Source organism: Kogia breviceps, chromosome 3 (assembly GCF_026419965.1).
Source record: "Kogia breviceps isolate mKogBre1 chromosome 3, mKogBre1 haplotype 1, whole genome shotgun sequence".
NCBI classification, from domain to species: Eukaryota; Metazoa; Chordata; class Mammalia; order Artiodactyla; family Physeteridae; genus Kogia; species Kogia breviceps.
This window is the reverse complement of record NC_081312.1, coordinates 158,327,179-158,347,651: the sequence shown is the minus strand read 5'-3', so window position 1 is coordinate 158,347,651 and position 20,473 is coordinate 158,327,179. Positions and strand designations below refer to the sequence as shown.

The window sequence follows — 20,473 nt, the reverse complement described above, 5'->3', positions numbered from 1 at the left end:
AGCATCCTTCCTGGAGAGCGAGCTCCTTGAAAAGTGGGTGGGCCCAGGATTTGCAGGAACAAGGGCCAAGGGCCAGAACACCCCGGGGCCATCCTAGGAGAGCGCCCCGGGGCTTCCCCACGGGTCAGCGTTGAAGCGGCCACACTGCCAGCGCAACCAAGGCCAGCCACTTCACCTATGTGTAGGTTTTCACATTTAAGGACACACACACGTGACAGCAAGTCTCTGGAAGACAGTAGCAGGTCAGGGGAGCTCCTGCAGCCTCTCCAACCCACACCCATGGGATCTAACCAACACTCATTCCAGCCACAAACACCAGCTAAAGAAGAATACCAGTTCCAAGATGGAACCGACCCGTTTGGTCTGAAAGGCTGGACTGCTGGTGGGCACAGCCAGCCCCAGAGAGAGGTGCCAATACCCGTCTCCACGTGGGCTGGTGGCTCCGGCATCCTTGCCAACGATACTCCTGTCCAAACACACAGGAGGAAACTGACACTTAGGCCCAACAAATGGCCAATTTAAAGAAAATTTTCAACAAAATCCTACAATTCCCCATAGCCCGACCAAAGCCCTGCTTCTGACAGGATGCCTGACACACCCTTGGAGCTCAAGTCCACCCGGACTGAGGGCACCCACCTGCTCCAGAAGCACTAGGACACCCCACTTTTGGACCAAGTAGACCACAGGTCCCCACCCTTTTGCGCCTGTTTGTCTTCACTCCCACACCCCCACCAGTTCCAACCTGAGGCTCGAGGGACAGCCCAGTCCCAGGGCTCAAAACTGCCTCATCCACTCCGTTTTCCACATCTCGAAGGTAGACCTGCCCAAACGGCCAAGAGCTCGACATAAAGGTTACTTACAGTAAGCAAAAAGGGCAACCTTCTGGAAAAAAAGGCACAAAGGACTAAGGACATGCATGTGTCTGTGCCCATAATTACCTGTAGGAAAAGATTAATCAGAAGCTCATTCAAAGCAACGAAAATTGGGATGAAAGGGTGTTGAATGGAATGAAAGGGTGTTGAACCCATCAGAGCCTATCTTTATTTCACCTCCAACTCCTCACCTCACTCCAAATTATTTATCAAAGGCTGTCATTTTGCAAAGCACGGCAAGCGACCTTACTGCTCCAGCAGCATGAAGAATGGCCTCAAAAAGCACTTCTCACACTCGTGAGGAGAATCCCCAGGGGTCTCGATACAGCGCAGACTTGGGCTCAGCTGGTCCAGGTGAGCCCAAGATTCTGTACTTCTGACGGGCTCCCAGGTGATGCCAGCTCTGCTGCTTGGGACCCCACTTTGAATAATAGAGGCCGAAATGCCAGACTTGCATCTCTTCACCTTGCACTTTGCAGGTACCACTAGACCCATGAGTTCTCACAGGCATCAGGGCGTCCAAAGCCTCTTTCCCTTCTGAAAACAGTTTCCTGGAAAGGGAACATGGGAACGAGGCAGAGGAAACACCCAGATCTGAGACATCTCTGAGGACTGCATTTTCACTTTCCAGGTCTTCCGTTCCTATGGAAGCCACAGGACAGAGGCTCTAGGGGACGTTTCAACCCTGGCTATGAACTTGCACTTCTGTTCAGGAAGCCACCACCTCGACACCATCGGAACGTATTTGAGCAACTTGCCTGGGAAGCGGAGACCTCATCCATGGACTCAGAGGGCCAGCAAATGCCCGGCATCTGGACAAAGCCAGTGCTTTCAGCCACAGTGACACTGACTCTCCCCTTCTGGGTGACAAGCCACATGAGGACCAACATCAAACACATCTTTATGCCAAAGTACAGAGTCTGATGTCTCCTACCATCAACCCATACCATCTACCAAAGATGAAGTCAGATTTTACAGAAGAAGGATATAGGTGACAAACAGGGAGTCGAGGAGGAAAAACAGATGGGAGAATGTGGTTCAGTCTGAGATCATCAAATCCCTAGGAAGATTTTCAGTGACAACTTCCGACAGCTGCAATCTAAGGCTCCCTATGTGGCATATTTTATTCAGAATGACTAGAAAAAAAAATGAAATGACTTCAGTATTTCAAGAAACTGACAAGGATGGCAGGGAACCACATGGTCCTCTCTGCACCTTCCGCACTCCCCTGAGCGCTGGATGAAGCCGATGCTGCTCGGAATTCAGGATTGCTCCTCTGTGGGGCACCACGGGGGATGGACAGAGGGCGATAAGGGCTGCTTTCACTGTAATCCTCTGGTACTATTTGATTTGTTAACTATTTATTAACCACATTTTAATCATGCATGGTTTACAATAAGGTAAGAACTTTTAAAAAATGTTTTAAAAAATATAGATAATAAAATGGGCTTGACCTGGCCCCCCGTCCCGTTTCCTGTAGAAGTCAGAGGTATAAACCCTGCCTTGGAGATGCCTGGACCTCCTGACCCAGCCCTGCCAGCATCGCCGGGCCTCCCGGACGCTGACCACAGATCTGTGTCTGCTCCAAGAAACTGTCCTCGCCCAGAAATCTGCCTTGCCACCCTGCTTGTAAGAGCTGGGTCATCTCCAGGACACCCGCCCGTCCCCGCCAGACTTTCCTGACTCACAAGGACCCAGAACTGATGACCACAGAGTGACTGGGCTGGACCTCCCAAGAGGAGCCTGGCAGCCTCCTCTGCTCCCCGTCAGCTGGTGGGTGGAGGGCCCATGCTCAGATGTGGGGTCCACCCCAGACATCCTAAACACACTGGGCCGCGAGCTGGCAGGGAGGGAACACGGCCAAGACCTGCTGCTTCGGGGGTGCTGGGTGAGCACACTCCCCGTGATGGATGCGGACAGCTCCACGGCTCGGGGTTCCTGTGAGCAGGTGGGCCGAGGCCCAGACACCCCCTCCACCTGCACTGTCCCAGTTAACAGGCCAGGTGGTTAGTGGAGGATCCCCACCACCCACCTGCATACACCCCTCAGCTGGGGGCAGTCAGGCTCCAAGGCTCAGAGCCAGGGGGCTGATAAGTGACCAGCTGGTACTTTCCGGAACAGCTGCTCTGTAACGAGGTGACGTCCTTTTGCTCTCATTGGTGGATGGCCACTTCCCTGAGCCCCCAAGTGACTTCTCCCTCGCTCTGGTCCTAGCACCATCACCGCCCTGCTTTGGGGCTCTCCCCTGTGTCACTCTAATTTTGTATGTATGCTGCTCAAATTTATTATATTTTTAAATTTTTTTGGGGGGGCACACTGCACGGCATGTGGGATCTAGTACCCCGACCAGGGATGGAACCCAGGCCCCCTGCAGTGGAATCACGGAGTCTTAACCACTGGACCGTCAGGGAAGTCCCTCAAGTTTATTTATTGTTACCTACGTGACAAGATTTCTTCTTACCTATATGACATGTTGGTTGTTTAATAAGACATACTGTGAAACAGCATGAAGATGGTCTCATATTTCTTTCTTAAAAAGGTGAGTGAACCCAGTTCCTTCTATATGCACAGAAGAGTTAAAAGAGCATTTGGAAGATCATCTTTGGGTTTGTTGATTGAGAGTATTTCTAATATTATCTTTTTGGCTTTATTCCTTCTGATTTTTCACTGTTAAGTATTTTCACTATCCCCCCCATCCCTGAGGCTCCCTCGCAGCTCTGGGTTACTCACACCTTTTTAATGCCGTACTCGAAGGCCTGTCTGGCCAGTCGGCCGGGCCCATCCACCGTCTTCCCGTCGTCATCCGGCCCCCAGCTCGCGCTGTAAATGTCGATGTAGTTGGGTCTGATGCCCAGGGACTTGGCCTCCACCACATCAGTCACGTCGCCGTCCAGCATGCGGATGCCTGGAAGCACAGGCCCATGACAGTCGCATGGAAGGTGGGTGGGTGGGGGGTTCCGTACGGATGTTGGTCCCGCATGGCCACTGGTCCCCGTGTGGACCGTGGTCCCCAAACAGCTGTCTGGGGAGCCGGGCACAGCATCCGGGCCCCATATTAGCTGGGACACCAAGCTACTGGAAACTCCTGCTCTTAGAACCTCGAAACTGTACTCAAACACAATGTCAGAGACATTCACGGCAAAACAAGAGTGAGATTAGGCCCGGGTGACATCAAAAACTCAACAAGAGTACTCACAGCCACATGGGTGCTGACCGAGGAAGGGGCTGAGGTCATCAGAGAACCAGCTCCTTATAGCTGGACAGCCTTAAAAGGGAGCAGCAGAGATAGGCTTCAACACGGTCCACTTTACCTGCCGGCTCTCCATCTATTTCCCTTCTCCTCATCCCTGCCTACCATGGACCGAACGCTTGTGTCCCTCCAGATTCACATGCTGGAGCCCTAACCCCCGATGTGAGGGCATCTGGAGATGGGACTTTAGGAGGTAACTAGGTTTAGGTGAGGTCAGGAGGGTGGCCCCAGGGCAGGATTAGCACCCTTCGCTGGCTTCCTGTGCCCTCCAACGCGTGAGGACACGGATGGTGGTTGTCTGCCAGCCACCACGTGGGCCTCACGGGGAACCAGTGGGCCAACACCTTGATCTTGGACTTCTAGCCTCCAGAACTGTGGGACGTAACTGTCTGTGATTTGAGCCTCCCGGTCTATGACCACCCGAGTGATTCAGAACCTCAGGTGCCTGGCAGTAGGACAGCGTGGGGATGCCACCATTGTTCAGACACAGAGATGGCAGTACAGGACAAGTGGGGGTAGACGCCTTGTCACCCCCTCACCCATGGGAGGGACATGGGGCAGGTCATGGGGGAAAGCCCTGCTTTGACCACCAGTCGTGACCAGCTAGTGACTGCAAGAGCTACCTTGTCTCACTAAGCTTCTGTTTTCTATAAACTGTGATGATGAAAATTATTGTTATCTATAGAGGTGCCATAAACACTAAAAAAAGACGGTTCATATAAAGTGCCTGGAGTGCGGTAAGTACCCAGTGTGTGTCAGCAGCTAGTCTGACCCCATCTGTAAAAACGGGGATGGTGAAACCTACCTCCGGGGGTTGTTAATAACTACTTTTTACCTTTTATTTTTGAAACATTTACTATTTGACATGTATGAAGGATTGCCTGGCACAAACGTGTTAGTTATAAAGCCTAATAAAATAACAGACACACATGAACATCCATCTAGGGAAACTGAACTTGAGCCTCTGTGGCCTCAACCCAGGCCCTGCCCCTCATGGAGGAAACTGCTCAGAATTTTGGACTAGTCTTTCCATTGCCTTTAAAAACGGGTGTTTTGGGCTTCCCTGGTGGTGCAGTGGTTGGGAGTCTGCCTGCCGATGCAGGGGGCGCGGGTTCGTGCCCCAGCCCGGGGGGATCCTGCATGCCGCAGAGCGGCTGGGCCCGTGAGCCATGGCCTCTGGGCCTGTGCGTCTGGAGCCTGTGCTCTGCGGCAGGAGAGGCCACAATGGTGAGAGGCCTGCGTACCGCAAAAACAAAAAACAAAAACAAACAAAAAAAAATGGGTGTTTTAATACAACTGTATGCATAATACACTGCTTAGTTTTGCTTGTACTGGGAATTCATCCTTTCTTGGTTATGTATGTTGTAAACATCTTCTCCCAGTTGATGCCTTATCTTCTCACTTGTTACGGTGTCTTTTGATAAACAGAGGTTCTTAGTTTCAAGAGAGTGGGAGCCAATTTCCCTTTGAAGATCAAGGGGGTTATAACGAGGGCCAAACCTTTTCTGGGTTTGTGGGCATCTGTCGTGGGGTGGGGCCACTTCTGCTGCATCAGCTCATCGCACTTTTTCCTTTCTCAGATTTCGGGGTGGATGAGGAGACTCAGAGTAGCCCCAAGTACCATCCTTCCGTCGCTAGTCTGTGTACAGGGCCTTCATCTCTCTGGCTGCGTCAGAGACACTGGACCCAGAGGCTCTTGGAGCCACGAACCCCAAGGAGGGGCCATAACCAGTACAGGACACTGGTCATGTGGTGTGGCAAAGGCGGGGCCCCAGGCAAAATAAAGAGCCACTCACAGCTGGGGGAAGAGAGCAGGGGTCAGACAGTCCTGGGGTGGAATCTCATCTCGGCTGCGTGTGACCTTGGCCCAGGGTCTCAAACTGTCCGAGCCCTTGTTTTCCACAAAACTTACCTGCCAGTGTAGTCGGGAGGATTAAATATTTGTCAAGACCCTGGGGCCCTGTGCTTTTTGAGAAATGGCAGCTGCTTTCTTTATGCCCTTCTATTTGGCAATGGATTTTCCAGGGCAAGAGACCCCGCTGGTTCCACTGTAGCTACAATCAATTCTGATGTCCTAGAGGTGACATTTAACCTGCTATCCTAGGGCTTCTCCATGCCAGCGATAGGTGCTGGGATGCCTCTTTTTGAACAAGAACAAGATGCCAGATGACATCTAAAATAAGTAAAAACGTAAGACCAGAATGCTTCCCCAACACTGCTCACAATGCTCCTCATCTTGGAGGATTAGTGACTGACGTGTGAGAGAGAAAGCATAATGTACTTAGATTTTAATGAAGCATCTATTTCCCCCAACACTGACAAGTTGCCAACAAGGAAAAGGTAAATATTTTCAGTGGAAACCTGCTGTTCCAATATTAGCTTTAAATGTGAATGGCTCTCTGGAAACGCCAAACTGAAGAAAACAGTCATTTCTCCAATGAAAAAATAAAGACCCATTTCCCACAAACTGTCAGGTACAAAAATAATGTGGACAAATCATTTGGATGGCAGATCCACTCATGGTTGTTAGTTTGCTCACGACTCAGCAGTGGGCTGGGTTCAGGGCTCCCAGGGTAGGATGAGCAGGACTGAGCCGTCCACTCCAAGGGCCAGTCTGTGGCACCAGGTGGGAGGAGTGTGAGGGGGCGGAGGACGGGACTTTGCAGGGCCCGACAGGTTTGCGTTTGGGTGGACAACTCCTAGTGCTGACAGGGCTCAGCCCCCCAGGGAAGAATCACACAGCTTGCCTCGCAGGAAACAATAAACTTTCCATAAACTGGCCTGCACCCAAGGATAGTTTCAAGGCCCCAGGATAACCTGATGAAAGCAATTATTTTACAAGACTCTTGATGAAGTTAAAGAAACCAGCTGGACTTCCCTGGTGGTGCAGTGGTTAAGAATCCGCCTGCCAATGCAGGGGACACGGGTTCGAGCTCTGGTCCGGGAAGATCCCACATGCTGCGGAGCAACTAAGCCCATTCTCTACAACCACTGAGCCTGCGCTCTAGAGCCTGTGAGGCGCAACTACTGAGCCCGTGTGCCACAACTACTGAAACCCATGCACCACAACGAAGAGTAGTCCCTGCTCGCTGTAACTAGAGAAAGCCTGCGTGCAGCAACGAAGACCCAACGCAGACAAAAATAAACATAAATAAATTAATTTTTTAAAGAAACCAAAACACTTTTTTTTCATAGTGACCCTTCCTTCCTCCCTTTTCCTGTTCCTAATTTATGGTGGGACTTTGCAAACCACTGGCTTGTATAAGGCAAGACAAACCTGTGGACATGCAGACGCCCATGTGAAGCAGCCCGAGACACAGCATTTCCCCTGAAAATGTCCTGAAGAAGTTCCATGTTCAAAGGCAATGGATTTGTCTTCTATGTCTGTCTCTTTCTGTTTTGTAAGTAAGTTTATTTGTACTTTTTTTTTTTTAGATTCTGCATATAGGCGACATCATATGATATTTGTCTTTTCCCAAAGGGGAAAAGGGTGGGGGATAAATTAGGAGTTTGGAATTAACACACACACACTACTAAATATAAAATAGATAACTAACAAAGACCTACTGTGTAGCACAGGGAACTCTACTCAATACTTTGTAATAACCTGTATGGAAAAAGAATCTGAAAAAGAATATATATAAAAAATATATAAAACTGAATCACTGTGCTAGACAGCTGAAACTAACACAACAATGTAAATCCACTGTACTTTGATATAAAATAAATAAATAAACAATTTTACAAACTTAAACAGGAAGATCAGAGTGTGCTGGATTTGGAGACGGGGTCTTTAAAGGGGTAATTAAGCTGAAATGAGGTCACATGGGTGGGCACCCATCCAACATGACAGGTGTCCTTTTAAGAAGAGGAAATTCTGGGCTTCCCTGGTGGCGCAGTGGTTGAGAATCTGCCTGCTAATGCAGGGGACACAGGTTCGAGCCCTGGTCTGGGAAGATCTCACGTACCGCGGAGCAACTAGACCCGTGAGCCACAAGTATTGAGCCTGCGCGTCTGGAGCCTGTGCTCCGCAACAAGAGATGCCGCAATAGTGAGAGGCCTGCGCACCGCAATGAAGAGTGGCCCCCGCTTGCCACAACTAGAGAAAGCCCTACGCACAGAAACGAAGACCCAACACAGCCAAAAGTAAAGTAAAATGAATCAATAAATAAAAGGAATGCATTTCCATTAAAAAAAAAAAAGAAGAAGAAAAAGAGGAAATTCTGATACAGACAACACAGACTAAGGGATGACCACGAGAAGACACAGCGAAAAGCAGCCGTGTGTGCTGGTCTAGAGTGAGACCTCGGAAGAAACCAGATCTTCTGACACCTTGATCTTGGACTCACAGCCTCCATAACCAAGAGAAAATACATTTCTGTTGGTAAGCCCCAAAAAAGGTAACAGGAAGAACACACACACACACACACACACACACACAAGAAGTCAGCTATCAGCCAGTTATAAATGTTTGCAGGAAGGCAGGGGAGCGGGACATGGGGCCCACTTTTGTTTATTTAGAAGTAATGTATTTTGCCTTCAGCAAACGAATGGCAATGCTAGAGCGACAGCGGCAAGTAAAATGAGATTGTAGCTTCCTGAGTGTGACAAATAGGCCTCCCCAGCAAATTCTGCTCATTAATTCTGAGTTTATTTTCATAAATCCACAAAGAATTGGTTTTTGGTTTTTTTTTTTCTCCCCCCACTAAAACTACAGTACATTCTGTTCCACCAACAGCCATTCTGGGCCAAGTGAGGTTGCAACAGTTGTTTAGAAATGCTAAAAACCTAAAAGGTTTCTGTTAACTCTCACTATGGCCTAAGACAAACAGGGCTCTCAGATCTCTAAATACACCCACACGTGACAGTCTCCTCCTAGGACCCGGGGGTGGGGGTGCGGTGGGGGTGGGGGCCATGGTCAGCCGGGTTGAGAGCCACATCTGCACTTGCCATTGTCACACAAAGTGCCTGGAGACCCGCGGCTGACGGCCAAGCCAAGTTTCCCCTGGCCTCCTGCTAAGTTGCCAATCTCCCTCTGTAGTGGAAACACAGCTACAGCCAGTGGTGCCCCAGTGAACTCACGGGCCTGTCCTGCCACGGAGCCCTGGGCCCCTCCTAGGTAGGTCTTGAACCGGGTCTCTTATTTTCTGTATTCTGATGCTTTGACATCTTGGGGCCTTGCTGACCCTGCAGGGACCAACACCCCCATGCCCCAGGGCTGGCCAGTTCCTGGAGATGGTCCAGAACTCCCCCAGGAGCACATCTTTCCTATGCAAACCAACGAATCCAGAGCTCACCTCCCCAAGCACCCCCCTTTATGGGGCTTTTACACTTGGGGTTACTCTCCACCTGCCCTAATCACCCCAGGGCCAGGTACCATACAACCAGGGGCAGCTCCTAAGCCCTGAGCCCTGAAATGATTCAAACTAGCCCATCCTAAGCCTGCTCACCCCACCTCACCCATTCTCTCCTGCAGAAACCACAATAAAGGCTGAAGCCCACAGGTCCCCTTGCTCCCCTCTGCCTCCTGACCGAGCCTGGTGCTTTTCCGCGTGTCCTCCACGTCAGGCATAACCCATCCTCTTGGGAACTGTGAGTAACAGACTCTGTTCAGTGGCCATTGTCTCCTGATCTGTGGGCCCTGTTATACCTATATGGTAATGAAATCTCCATTTTAAAACAGGTCACTCTTTTATAATCAGGTTCTGTTGATTTTTCAGAGAACTATAAAAAAGTGGAAGAACCTCAGCAATGCTCTAGAGATTTGAAACCCAGACTGACTTTCGTGGTCTCTCCACCAGGGACCACGGGCCAGAGAACAAGGCGATCCAGTGAGAGCTGGCAGCTTGGGACAGGGGACAGAAGAGCATGATGGGGACCCGAGTATCCATCCTGCAAGTGGGGACACGAGGAGCCCTAGTGGATGTGCACCTGTGACAAGGACGTGAGCACATGCCCTGAGCTGGCCTTTGACAGAGACCAAAACACGGTGGCGATAAGACAGTCGCACCACCCAGAACAGAGGCCACCGGCTTGTCACGTAGGCTTGGACGTGCTCCCTGGGCTCTCCCCGGCCTTTCTCACACACCCCCAGAAGCAGAGCTGCTTCCCACTCAGTGTCTGTGAGGACAACCTCAGGAAGCCCAACACGCCGCCTAGAACCGGCTCACCTGTCCTTGGGGTGGGGGGGCTGCAGGGCAGCGTGGCGGGGGTACGGCCACCAGGGGGACACAGGGTGCAAGAGCTGTGGCCAACGCTTGTCCATCTCCTCCTTCCCAAGGCTCCTCTTAGCCTCGGGGTACCAGACCCAGCAGGCGGGGGAGTCTTTGATGAGAATGTGGGGCTGTAGCTGCCCACAGTCACTAAATTCCCCAAAACCTCCCAAGGCATTTAGAATCCTCCTGCAGTGGAAAATGCACCTGGAGCCTTTGAAGATTAAACTGTAGCTTAAACTGTCCTCTTAAAACACTCATAAGCCTAAACTGCTTAATGGAAATGCTAATGAGACTGAATTCTGTGAGTGTGTATTAACATAATTAACTAATTTATGGACAAGGATTAATTTAGCTGTTATGTACTTAACAGTCTCATGTTTGCAAAAAGAAAGGCATGATTCAGTTCCCCAGTCAAAACAGAGAACAAAAACAACAGGAATTTGCCTGCTGCTGTTTCACTTTTCCTTCCCAGAAACAGAGTCAACAGACTGAAAAGATGCACGTCCTTCATGCAGCCTGAGAAGAGAGTTTTTCAGTTTCAGGGCATCTGCCAGGCCCCGGAGGGGTTCCTGGCAGCCGCCCACGGCCCTGCTCCCTAGCAGCCTTGGGATCTGTCCCTTGGGCCAGGGGTGCTTCTCCGAGCTGGATGCAGGACAGGTTGTGCTCCAGGTGACACCGTCCTGACCCAGGGAAGTGTCTGAATCTTGTTAAGCATCAGTTCAGGGGAGCAACTCCCCAAAAGAATGATGCCCTTTAGAGTTAAAGGGGTGAGGGCGTCACTGCCTGCCTTGCAGGTTCCCTGACAGAGCAAGTTCTGCTCAGGCCAGGGTGGGGTGGACAGCTGGCTGCCCAGAAAGCCTGTCTCACAGGGTGCTGGGAGGGGCCATGAAGCCAGGAGGACGTGATGCAGTGGCTGGGCTCACACCCAGGGGCCTCTCAAGGCACTGGCAGGGAGGGCCCCGTGTATGGAGCTCACCTGGCAGGTGAGATGATGGAGATGATGATAACGATGATGATGATGATGATGAGCTGAAGGCTGGTAGGTGCAGGCAAGTCTGAGCCCACCCACCACCAATGCTGACCAGAAGCAGATGGGGAAAGAGGGAAGGAGCATTACAGGGAGCAAGAAGGGGAAAATCAAACATAAAATAAATTTTTTTTTTTAAAAAAAGAAAACAGGTTAACAGAGTGAGAGAGTAAAGAGGTTAAGTGAGGAGAGAGGACGGGGTGAGGCCTGCCATCCTTTCCCTCCACCTTCCACGTTGCCCCATTATCGGAGGAAGGACAGAGCACACGGCTTAGTCCATTTGAGGCTGAGAAAGAGAGCAAGGCTGAAATCTTTGGAAGGAATGTGGATGCAAACAAGGGAAAGAATACACGTGCACACCATGGACCCTTCCTTCCTGCTTCTGTTCCTGTTCACAGGGTCTGGTGGCAGCTGTCCTCATCCAGCCATCACTGTGTCCAGCATCAGAGACCCGCAGCCACAAAGGAACAACCCGGGCTTCAGGTCAGCAGGCCTGAGTTCACATCCCGGCTCTGCCTCAGCAGCTGTGTGGACCTGGACATGGCAGGCAACTTCTCTGGTTGTCACTTTCCCCGGGTGTAAAGTGGCCATGATAATATCCAACTTGCAGAATCATTCTGAGGATGAGATGCACAGACGAGTGTACATGTCTGGTGAAGCATCTGCTAACTAATAGCAACCAGTGATAGCACTTAGCACCATCACAATAAAAATACTAAGGAGCTCGGACCACAAAGGAAAACCGAGCCCTCGGTCCACCTCTACTCAGGGCCCGAATCCCTAGAAATAACAGGAAAAGGAGAAGACAAAGAATAAAACTGTAACAGCCCTGGAAACAAGACTGGCAGATGAGATGTCCAAGGAACTGACGGAAGACAGTAAGCAGATGAGATGAGGCTGCAGGAGGAAGCAGGGCTTGGGCGAGGAGGCTGCTGCCGAGGGAAAAGCAGTGCCAGAGGAGCAAGGCAGGGGCGCCCAGCCTAGGCGTGGGCGGCGGCAGGCTTCATTCAGAGGCCGAGAGGCAGGACAGAGCCCAGGGATGGGGAGGCCACCACCACCCTGCCAGACTTGAACATCTTCTCTCAACACTCGATAGAACAGCCAGACAGAAAATTAGAAAGGATGAGGAAGAACTCAACACCATCAACCAACAGGTTCTCATAAACATTTTTAGAAAATTCTACTCAACAACAGAATACACGTTATTCTCAAGGGCCCACAGAACATATTACAAGATAGATTAGACCCTGACCTCAATGCATTTAAGAGAACTGAACTCCTACAGAATGTGTTCTGCAACCACAATGGAATCCAACTAGTAAGTGACCAGGCGGATGGAAAATAGAAAAATCTCCAAGCAGCTGGAAACAAAACAACACACTTTTTAAAAATCCACAGGTCCAAGAGGAAGTCTCAAGGGAAAAACAAAACAAAACATTGAACTGAATGAAAAGGAAAATACAACATACCAAAATCTGTGAGACATGGCTACACTATTGCTAAGAGGGAGATTTATGGCACCATTGTTTACATCAGAAAAGAAGAAAAGTCTCAAATCAATAACCCAAACACCCACTTCAAGATCCTAGAAAAAGAAGAGCTAAATAAGCCCAAAGCAAGAGGAAGGAAGGAAATAATAAAGAGCAGAAAACAGTGAAATTGAAAACAGAAAAACACTAGAGAAAATAAGTGTAACAAAGAGCTAATTTTGTGTGAAAAGATCAATAAAACTGATAAACTTCTAGTTAAGAATGACTAAGCAAAAACAAAAAAAGAAGACACAAATTACCAATATCAGGAAAGAAACAAAGAATATACCCACAGATGCTACCAACATCAGAAGTGTAATAAGGGAATATTACAAACAACTCTACACAAATAAACTTGATAAATTAGATGAAAGGACCACTTCCTCAGAACACACAAACTACTACAACTCACCCCAATATGAAAAGGATAATTTGAACAACCCTATAACTTTCCAAGAAATTTAGTTTGTAATTAAAAAAAAAATCTCCCTGCCAAAGAGATATGGTTTCACTGGAAGATTTTACTAATAGTTTAAAGAATTAACACCAACTCAACACAATCACTTCCAGAACATAAAAGAGGAGGGAACACTTCCCAATTCATTTACTGAAGCTAAGATTACCCTGATAGTACAAAGACAGTCCAAAAAGAATAAAGAGCAAGAGAAAGAAAAAGAAAATTACAGACCAAGAATCCTCATGAACACAGACACAAAAATCCTTAACAAAATATCAGCAAACAGGTTTCAGTAATATATATATAAAAAAGGAAACACCATAACCAAGTGGGGCTTGGTCAGATTCAGTACTGGATCAATATTCAGAAATCAACCAATATAAACTACCATATTAACAATTTAAAGAAAAATATCACATAATCGTGTCACTCAACGATGAAAAAGCAGTGACAAAATTCAATACCCATTCATTTAAAAAAGAAAAAAAACTCTCAAACTATGACTAGAAGGGAACATCACCAACTTGCTAAAGAGTATTTACAAAAAAATCCTACAAGTAACATTATACTTAATGGTGAAAGTCTGAATGCTTTCCCCTAAAGTCAGGAACAAGGCAAAGATGTCTGCCCTAGGTTGGAAGTTCTAGCCATGGCAACAAAACAAGAAAAGGAAATAAAAGGCATAAGGATCAAAAAGAAGAAATAAAACTGCCCTTATTTGTAGATGACATTATCAAGTATAATATCTTAAAGAATCTACTCCTAGAACTAATAAGCAAGTTCAGAAAGGTTGCAGGATATAAGATTAACATGCAAAAGCAGTTATATTTCTGTATGTTAACAATGAACACGTGAACATCAAAATTAAAAATACAATGCCTAGGACTTCCCTGGTGGCGCGGTGGTTAAGAATCCGCCTGCCAATGCAGGGGACACAGGTTCGACCCCTGGTCTGGGAATATACCACATGCTGTGGAGCAACTAAGCCCATGTGCCACAACTACCGAGCCTGCATTCTAGAGGCCGAGAGCCACAACTACTGAGTCTGTGTGTCACAACTACTGAAGCCCGCGTGCCTAGGGCCCGTGTTCCACAATGAAGAGTAGCCCCCGCTTCGCGGCAACTAGAGAAAGCCTGCGCGCAGCAATGAAGCAAGAAATACAATGCTTTTTATCATTGCTTAAATAAAATGAAATACTTAGGTATAAATCTAACCAAACATGTATAGGACTTGCATAGTGAAAGCTTCATAGTGCTGATGAAAGAAATCAAAGAAGATCTAAAAAATGAAGAGAGATATTGTGTTTGTGAAGACTGAACATAGTAAAGATATTAATTCTCCCAATTGATGTACAGGTCTAACACAATCCCTACCAAAACCCCAGCAAGATATTTTTCGTAGATATTGACAAGATAATGATAAAACTTGTATGGAAAGGCAAAAGAACTAGAAAGTCCATATAAGTTTGAAAAAGAAAACTAAAGTGGGAGCAATCAGTCTACGTCATTTCACAATTCTTTGTAGCTATAATAATCAAGACTCTGCTGCACTGGGAGAGGGACAGACACATAGATCAATGGAACAGACAGAGAGCTCGGAAATAAACACACAAATATGCCCAAATGACTCTTGACAAAAGTGCAAAGCAATTCAGTGGAAGAAAGACAGGCATTTCAACACATGGCGCTAGAGTAACTGGATGACCATAGGCAAACAACAAAAAACAAACAAAAAAACTCCTTGACTTAAGTCTGATACCTTATACAACATTAACTCAAATTAGATCTCTCAAAATGAAACTCAGAATATAAAACTTTTATAAAACTATAAAGCTGTTAGGAAAAAAACCAAACAAACAGAATATCTTTAGAATCTAAGATAAGGCAAAGAGTTCTAAGATTGATACCAAAAAACATGACCCTAAAAGGAAAAGTTAATAAATTGGATTTTATCAAAATTTTAAAATTTTCCTCTGGAAAATACCTGGTTAAAGAGAATGAAAAGACATATTACAAAATGGGAGAAAATATTGACAAACAACATAATCATCAAAGCACAAGTAGCTAGAATATACAAAGATCTCTCAACACTCAGTAGTTAAAAATTAGAAAATGAGAAAAAGATATGAAGAGACATTTCACTGGAGAGGATAGATGGATGGCAAATGAGCAAATAAAAAGATACCCCACATCACTAGCCTCAGAGAAATGCAAATTAATGAGATATTACAATATACCTATCCCAATGTCTAATACAAAAAAACAGTGACAATACCAAACATTGGCACGTATGTAGAGAAACTGGATCATTCATACATTGTTAGATGTCAAATGGTAGAACTTCTCTGAAAAACAAATTCCCAGTTTCTTAAAAAAAATAAACATGTACTATTATACAACCCGGCAACTGCATTCCTGGATGTTTATCCCCCCAAAATGAAGACAATGCTCACACAAAAACCTATACAACGTTTTTAGGTGCTTTACCTGTAATATCCAAAAACTAGAAACAACCCAGATGTCCTCTAATGGGTGAACGGTTAGACAAACCGTGTCACACCCATACCATGGAATACTACTTATCAATAAACTACAGGGCTTCCTTGGTGGCGCAGTGGTTGAGAGTCTGCCTGCTGATTCAGGGAACATGGGTTCGTGCCCCGGTCTGGGAAGATCCCACATGCCGCGGAGCGGCTGGGCCCGTGAGCCACGGCCGCTGAGCCTGCGCGTCCGGAGCCTGTGCTCCGCAACGGGAGAGGCCACAACAGTGAGAGGCCCACGTACCACAAAAACAAAAATAAATAAATAAAAATAAATAAATAAATAAACTACAGATATACACAACAACCTGGATGAATCTTCAAAGAACCATGCTGAGTGAGAAGCACCAATCCCAAAAGTTACATGGTATATGGTTCCTTTTTTTTTTGTTTTCCACTTGTTAGCTTATGTCTCTCTGGACGTCATTCCTGGCACGTAGGGCCCAGCTCTCTGGAACCTTCAGTGGCCATCCTTTCCTCGTTTCTCCTCTGGGCACGAGAGCCACATAGGTAGATACATCCACCCATCTCCTGCATCTGTAGATGCCTCCTGCCTCTTGTGCTATTTGGCCAAACTCTGACGCTCCTCCAGTACCTTCATCTCCGGGTCTGTCCCAGTGGAGCCTTCCTCCCCGGGGTAGTAGTGCAGGGGATTGGGCCACAGGTCTTCGCTGATGATCTCAGCAATCCTGTTAGACCCAGGGGAGTTGTGGTCAGACAACCAGTTGAGGAAGTTAAGGCTGGTGGTGTCCTGCCTGCGACTGGGGGCTCCCATTTCATAATCCCCAAACCACTGGACTGGAGTGTAACGAGACGCCCTATATCCAGTGATGCTGTCTTACTCCTTAATGATCACATTGTTCCAGAAGGAGGGGCTGTTCCAAAAGGAAAACATCAACTTGCAGCGGTGCCTGGGATGGCCCAGCTCCTGCACCTCCAAATGGGTCATGTAGCTAAGCATGTCTTCATCTTGGTCACTGATTATGGCCAACATCTGGGGGTGGTTCATAACGGCTCTGGCCCAGAAGCCAGGGATGCCCTGGAGGATGGCCCTTCTGTGATCCAAGTGAGGCTTCCACCTTTGACCGATCTTGTGCTTGAGCCGAGTGTAGGCCCTGCTGGCTTGGGCATTCAGAGTGCTCAGCTCTAATTGCAGGGCCTCCAGCGCCTCCAGCGGGGGCCAGGCAGTCATGGGTCCCGGCCCTGGCATTTCCAGGCCCTGCTCCTGGGGCTTCTCCTCCCGCTTCTCCGTCACCGCCTCCACCACTTGTATGATGTCCTCCTTGCAGCCATGCCTTGCTGCAAGACCTCTACCCTGAAGATGGTGGCCCTCCTTGGGGGGGGCGATAGGTGGGAACCGCGGGCCCCTGCTTCTGAGGACCCCCTCCCACACCTAGGATGACCCAGGGTCCCTGGGCAGCGCCGCCTCCCCCAGGCCAGCCTCACTCACCATGTGGCCCTGGCCCTGAGCTGGGGCAGCTATGAAGGAGCCAGAGGTGGAAGCACAGCATGTGGCCTGCAGAGCAGACCCAAAGACTAGAGTCACCCTGTGATGTGGACTTGGGGGCGGGGGTGTGGGGCTGACTGGGATGGGGGTTGGGAACGCATCTCCATTTTTTTTCAAGTTTTATTGAGCTTTATTACAAATCAATTAGACAATAATAATCACAAAGCTAAGGTCAGAAATTAAAGATAAAAAATTATTCTGACTGCATAAAAATAAAATATTTAACATCAATATTAAATAACAATTATTAACAAACTGGAAAAAAAATATTTGAACATAAAAAAGTTAATAATATTTCTATTGATTTAAAAATCAATATATGCTAGCCAGACATTGATTACAACCTCTAGCTAAAAGTGAGTAAGATAGCTGGGGAGGAAGAATCTTGAACTTCATTTCTTCACATGTTTAAAAATAAAAGAAAAAGAGATTTTTCAGTCAATTCTTTTGGACTCAATAATTTTGGATTTTTGTTTAAATTTTAATCTCTCTAATTCCTTCTCAGGAAGTATGATGGGGGAAAGTTTACATTTAACTCTCTGGCATCTATAACGCTGATATTAATGGAGCATCTTTATGTATACATTGTAATTGGCATATTTCTATTTATCAATACCATGATTTAATCCTACCACAGAGTATTTAACAAACTCTGTTGGCCAATGTGGTTGGATACTCTGTAACAGGAAACAGAGTGATTTCTTAATGCTGGTCCTTAGAGTTAATTTACTTTTCCAAGAGGAAGACATTCCCAGAACATTCCTGTTCCCAAATTATGGTTCTGTTTTACATAATTTTGGGAAGGAGAAAATTATGGAAATGGAGGACAGAAGAGTGGTTGCCAGAGGTTAAGGAAGGGATTGGGGCAAGAGTGGTTGTGGCAATAAAGAGGCACCATGAAGGACCCTTTTGTGACCCTGTTCTGTATCTTGACTGTATCGGCGTCAGTATCCTGGTTGTGATGCTGTTGCTGTAGTTTCAACAAGAGATCACCATGGTGGAAAACTGGGTAAAGGATACACTGGATCTCCGTGTACTTTCTTACAATTGCATGTGAATCTATAATTATTTCAAACACACATTTAATTGAAAACATCAACTAGAAATCCTAGAAGGTAAATTTTTTTCAAAACGTAAAAACTGCAAAGACAGTGTGTGCCAGAGAGCTGGTCAACTGAGCTTAGGGATTCTCCCAAGACCCAAGACAAAGGGTCAAAGGGATAGAAAGTCTGAAGAGACCAACTTCTAGTATCTGTCTAATAAGAGTTCTAGGAGGATGGAATGAGGAAAAATAAAGCAAAAGAGTCAAATAAATAACAGAAGAATTTCCTGAAGCCAAGCACAGAAGTCGTTGAATTTCAATCTCAAATCTAAACAATGGTGACCAAAGAAACTGGCCCACCTTTACAGTTAAGCTCACATAATTGTTGGAGTATAATGAAAAACGGTTAATAACTCACTGAGGGATAGGCAGGAAAAGGAAAACAAATTCACATCAACACACACAGGTCGAACCCCAGAACAAGAAAAGAGAAAAGAATCCTGAAAGGTTCTGGAAGAAGAAGAAAGTTATCTGAAAAGGAACAACAATTAATATCGGCACCAGATGCCTCATCAGAAACACTGCAGGCCAAAAAACTAGGGGACAAGGTTTTTGAAATTCTCAGTGAAAGTTATTTTGAACTTAAAACCTAAACTCAGCCTAATTTGCTGGAAGAAAATAGACTTCAAGAACTCAGAAAGTTTACTACCTAGATAGCCATCCATATATACAGCAAGCATTCAAAAATATCTTTCAAAAGAATGTATGACTTAGTAGAGAAAAAGATACTGTAAACTAGAAAACTTAGCATAAAAGAAAGAAGATTAAAGAAAAAAAGGTGACCAAAGAGGGACTTCCCTGGTGGCACAGTGGCTAAGAATCTGCCTGCGAATGCAGGGGACACAGGTTCGAGCCCTGGTCCAGGAAGATCCCACATGCTGCAGAGCAACCAGGCCTGTGCACCACAACTACTGAGCTCACATGCCACAACTACTGAAGCCCACATGCCTAGAGCCCGTGCTCCGCAACAAGAGAAGCCACCACAACGAGAAGCCTGCACACTGCAATGAAGAGTAGCCCCCGCTCGCCGGAGCTAGAGAAAGCCCGCAGACAGCAACAAAGACTAAATGCAGCCAAAAATAAACAAATTTAAAAAACAAAAACATAAAACTCTTAGATGGTATAAAAAAAAAAATGAAGCCAGATACATGCTGATTGCAAAACTAAAGTTAAAAATAGAGGGATGAAAAACATATGAAGAAAGTGATGATAACAATAATTTAACAGGGGCTTCCCTGGTGGCACACTGGTTGAGAGTCCGCCTGCCGATGCAGGGGACACAGGTTCGTGCCCCGGTCCGGGAAGATCCCACATGCTGCACAGCAGCTGGGCCCATGAGCCATGGCCGCTGAGCCTGCGTGTCCAGGGCCTGTGCTCCGCAATGCGAGAGGCCACAACAGTGAGAGACCCGCGTACCACAAAAAATAAATAAATAAATAAAATAATAATAATAATAATTTAATAGGTGTGGTGATATTAATATCATCCAAAGAATGATTAAAGACAAAAAGAGAATAAGACAATGAGGGGATTTTTATATTGATTAAAGAAAGGCCCATTACATCAATATGAGATGATAACTTTTGTACATCTTATAACTATGAAATGCATACACCAAAAATTGAGAGAAATCGAGAAATCCACAATCGATATGGAGACTAACATCCCTTCTCAGAAACAGATCAGATAGACAAAACACAAGATGCCCAAACACCTGAATGAGCTTCATGAAGCCACAGGTGACAAATGCGGCCCCTACAGGCACCAGGCAGGCAGGATGAATGGCTGATGGGTACAGGTGAGGGGGATGGGTAAACCATCCTTTGAAGGTGCAGCCACTGTGCAGCCCCAGCTAAGTGTCGCCATGAAGGAATGAGGGTCCAGCAGAGCCAGAGCTTCTGATTTTTTTTTCAAGAGAAACCCCAAACCCCTATTTTCTACATAAAATCTCGATTTGTGTTTCCTCAAGTTAAA

At 46.9% G+C, this 20,473-nt stretch overlaps 1 protein-coding gene across 3 annotated transcripts in view; it reads right to left on the bottom strand.

Annotated features, from left to right (window-relative positions):
• PCSK6 (proprotein convertase subtilisin/kexin type 6) overlaps positions 1-20,473 on the bottom strand; it is a 196,041-nt gene that overhangs the window by 81,543 nt on the left and 94,025 nt on the right. For all 3 annotated transcript variants that reach the window (XM_067030118.1, XM_067030119.1, XM_067030120.1), the window contains exon 7: positions 3,605-3,777. In XM_067030118.1, coding sequence (XP_066886219.1) covers positions 3,605-3,777 — 173 coding nt within the window. The remainder of the gene's footprint in view (positions 1-3,604; positions 3,778-20,473) is intronic.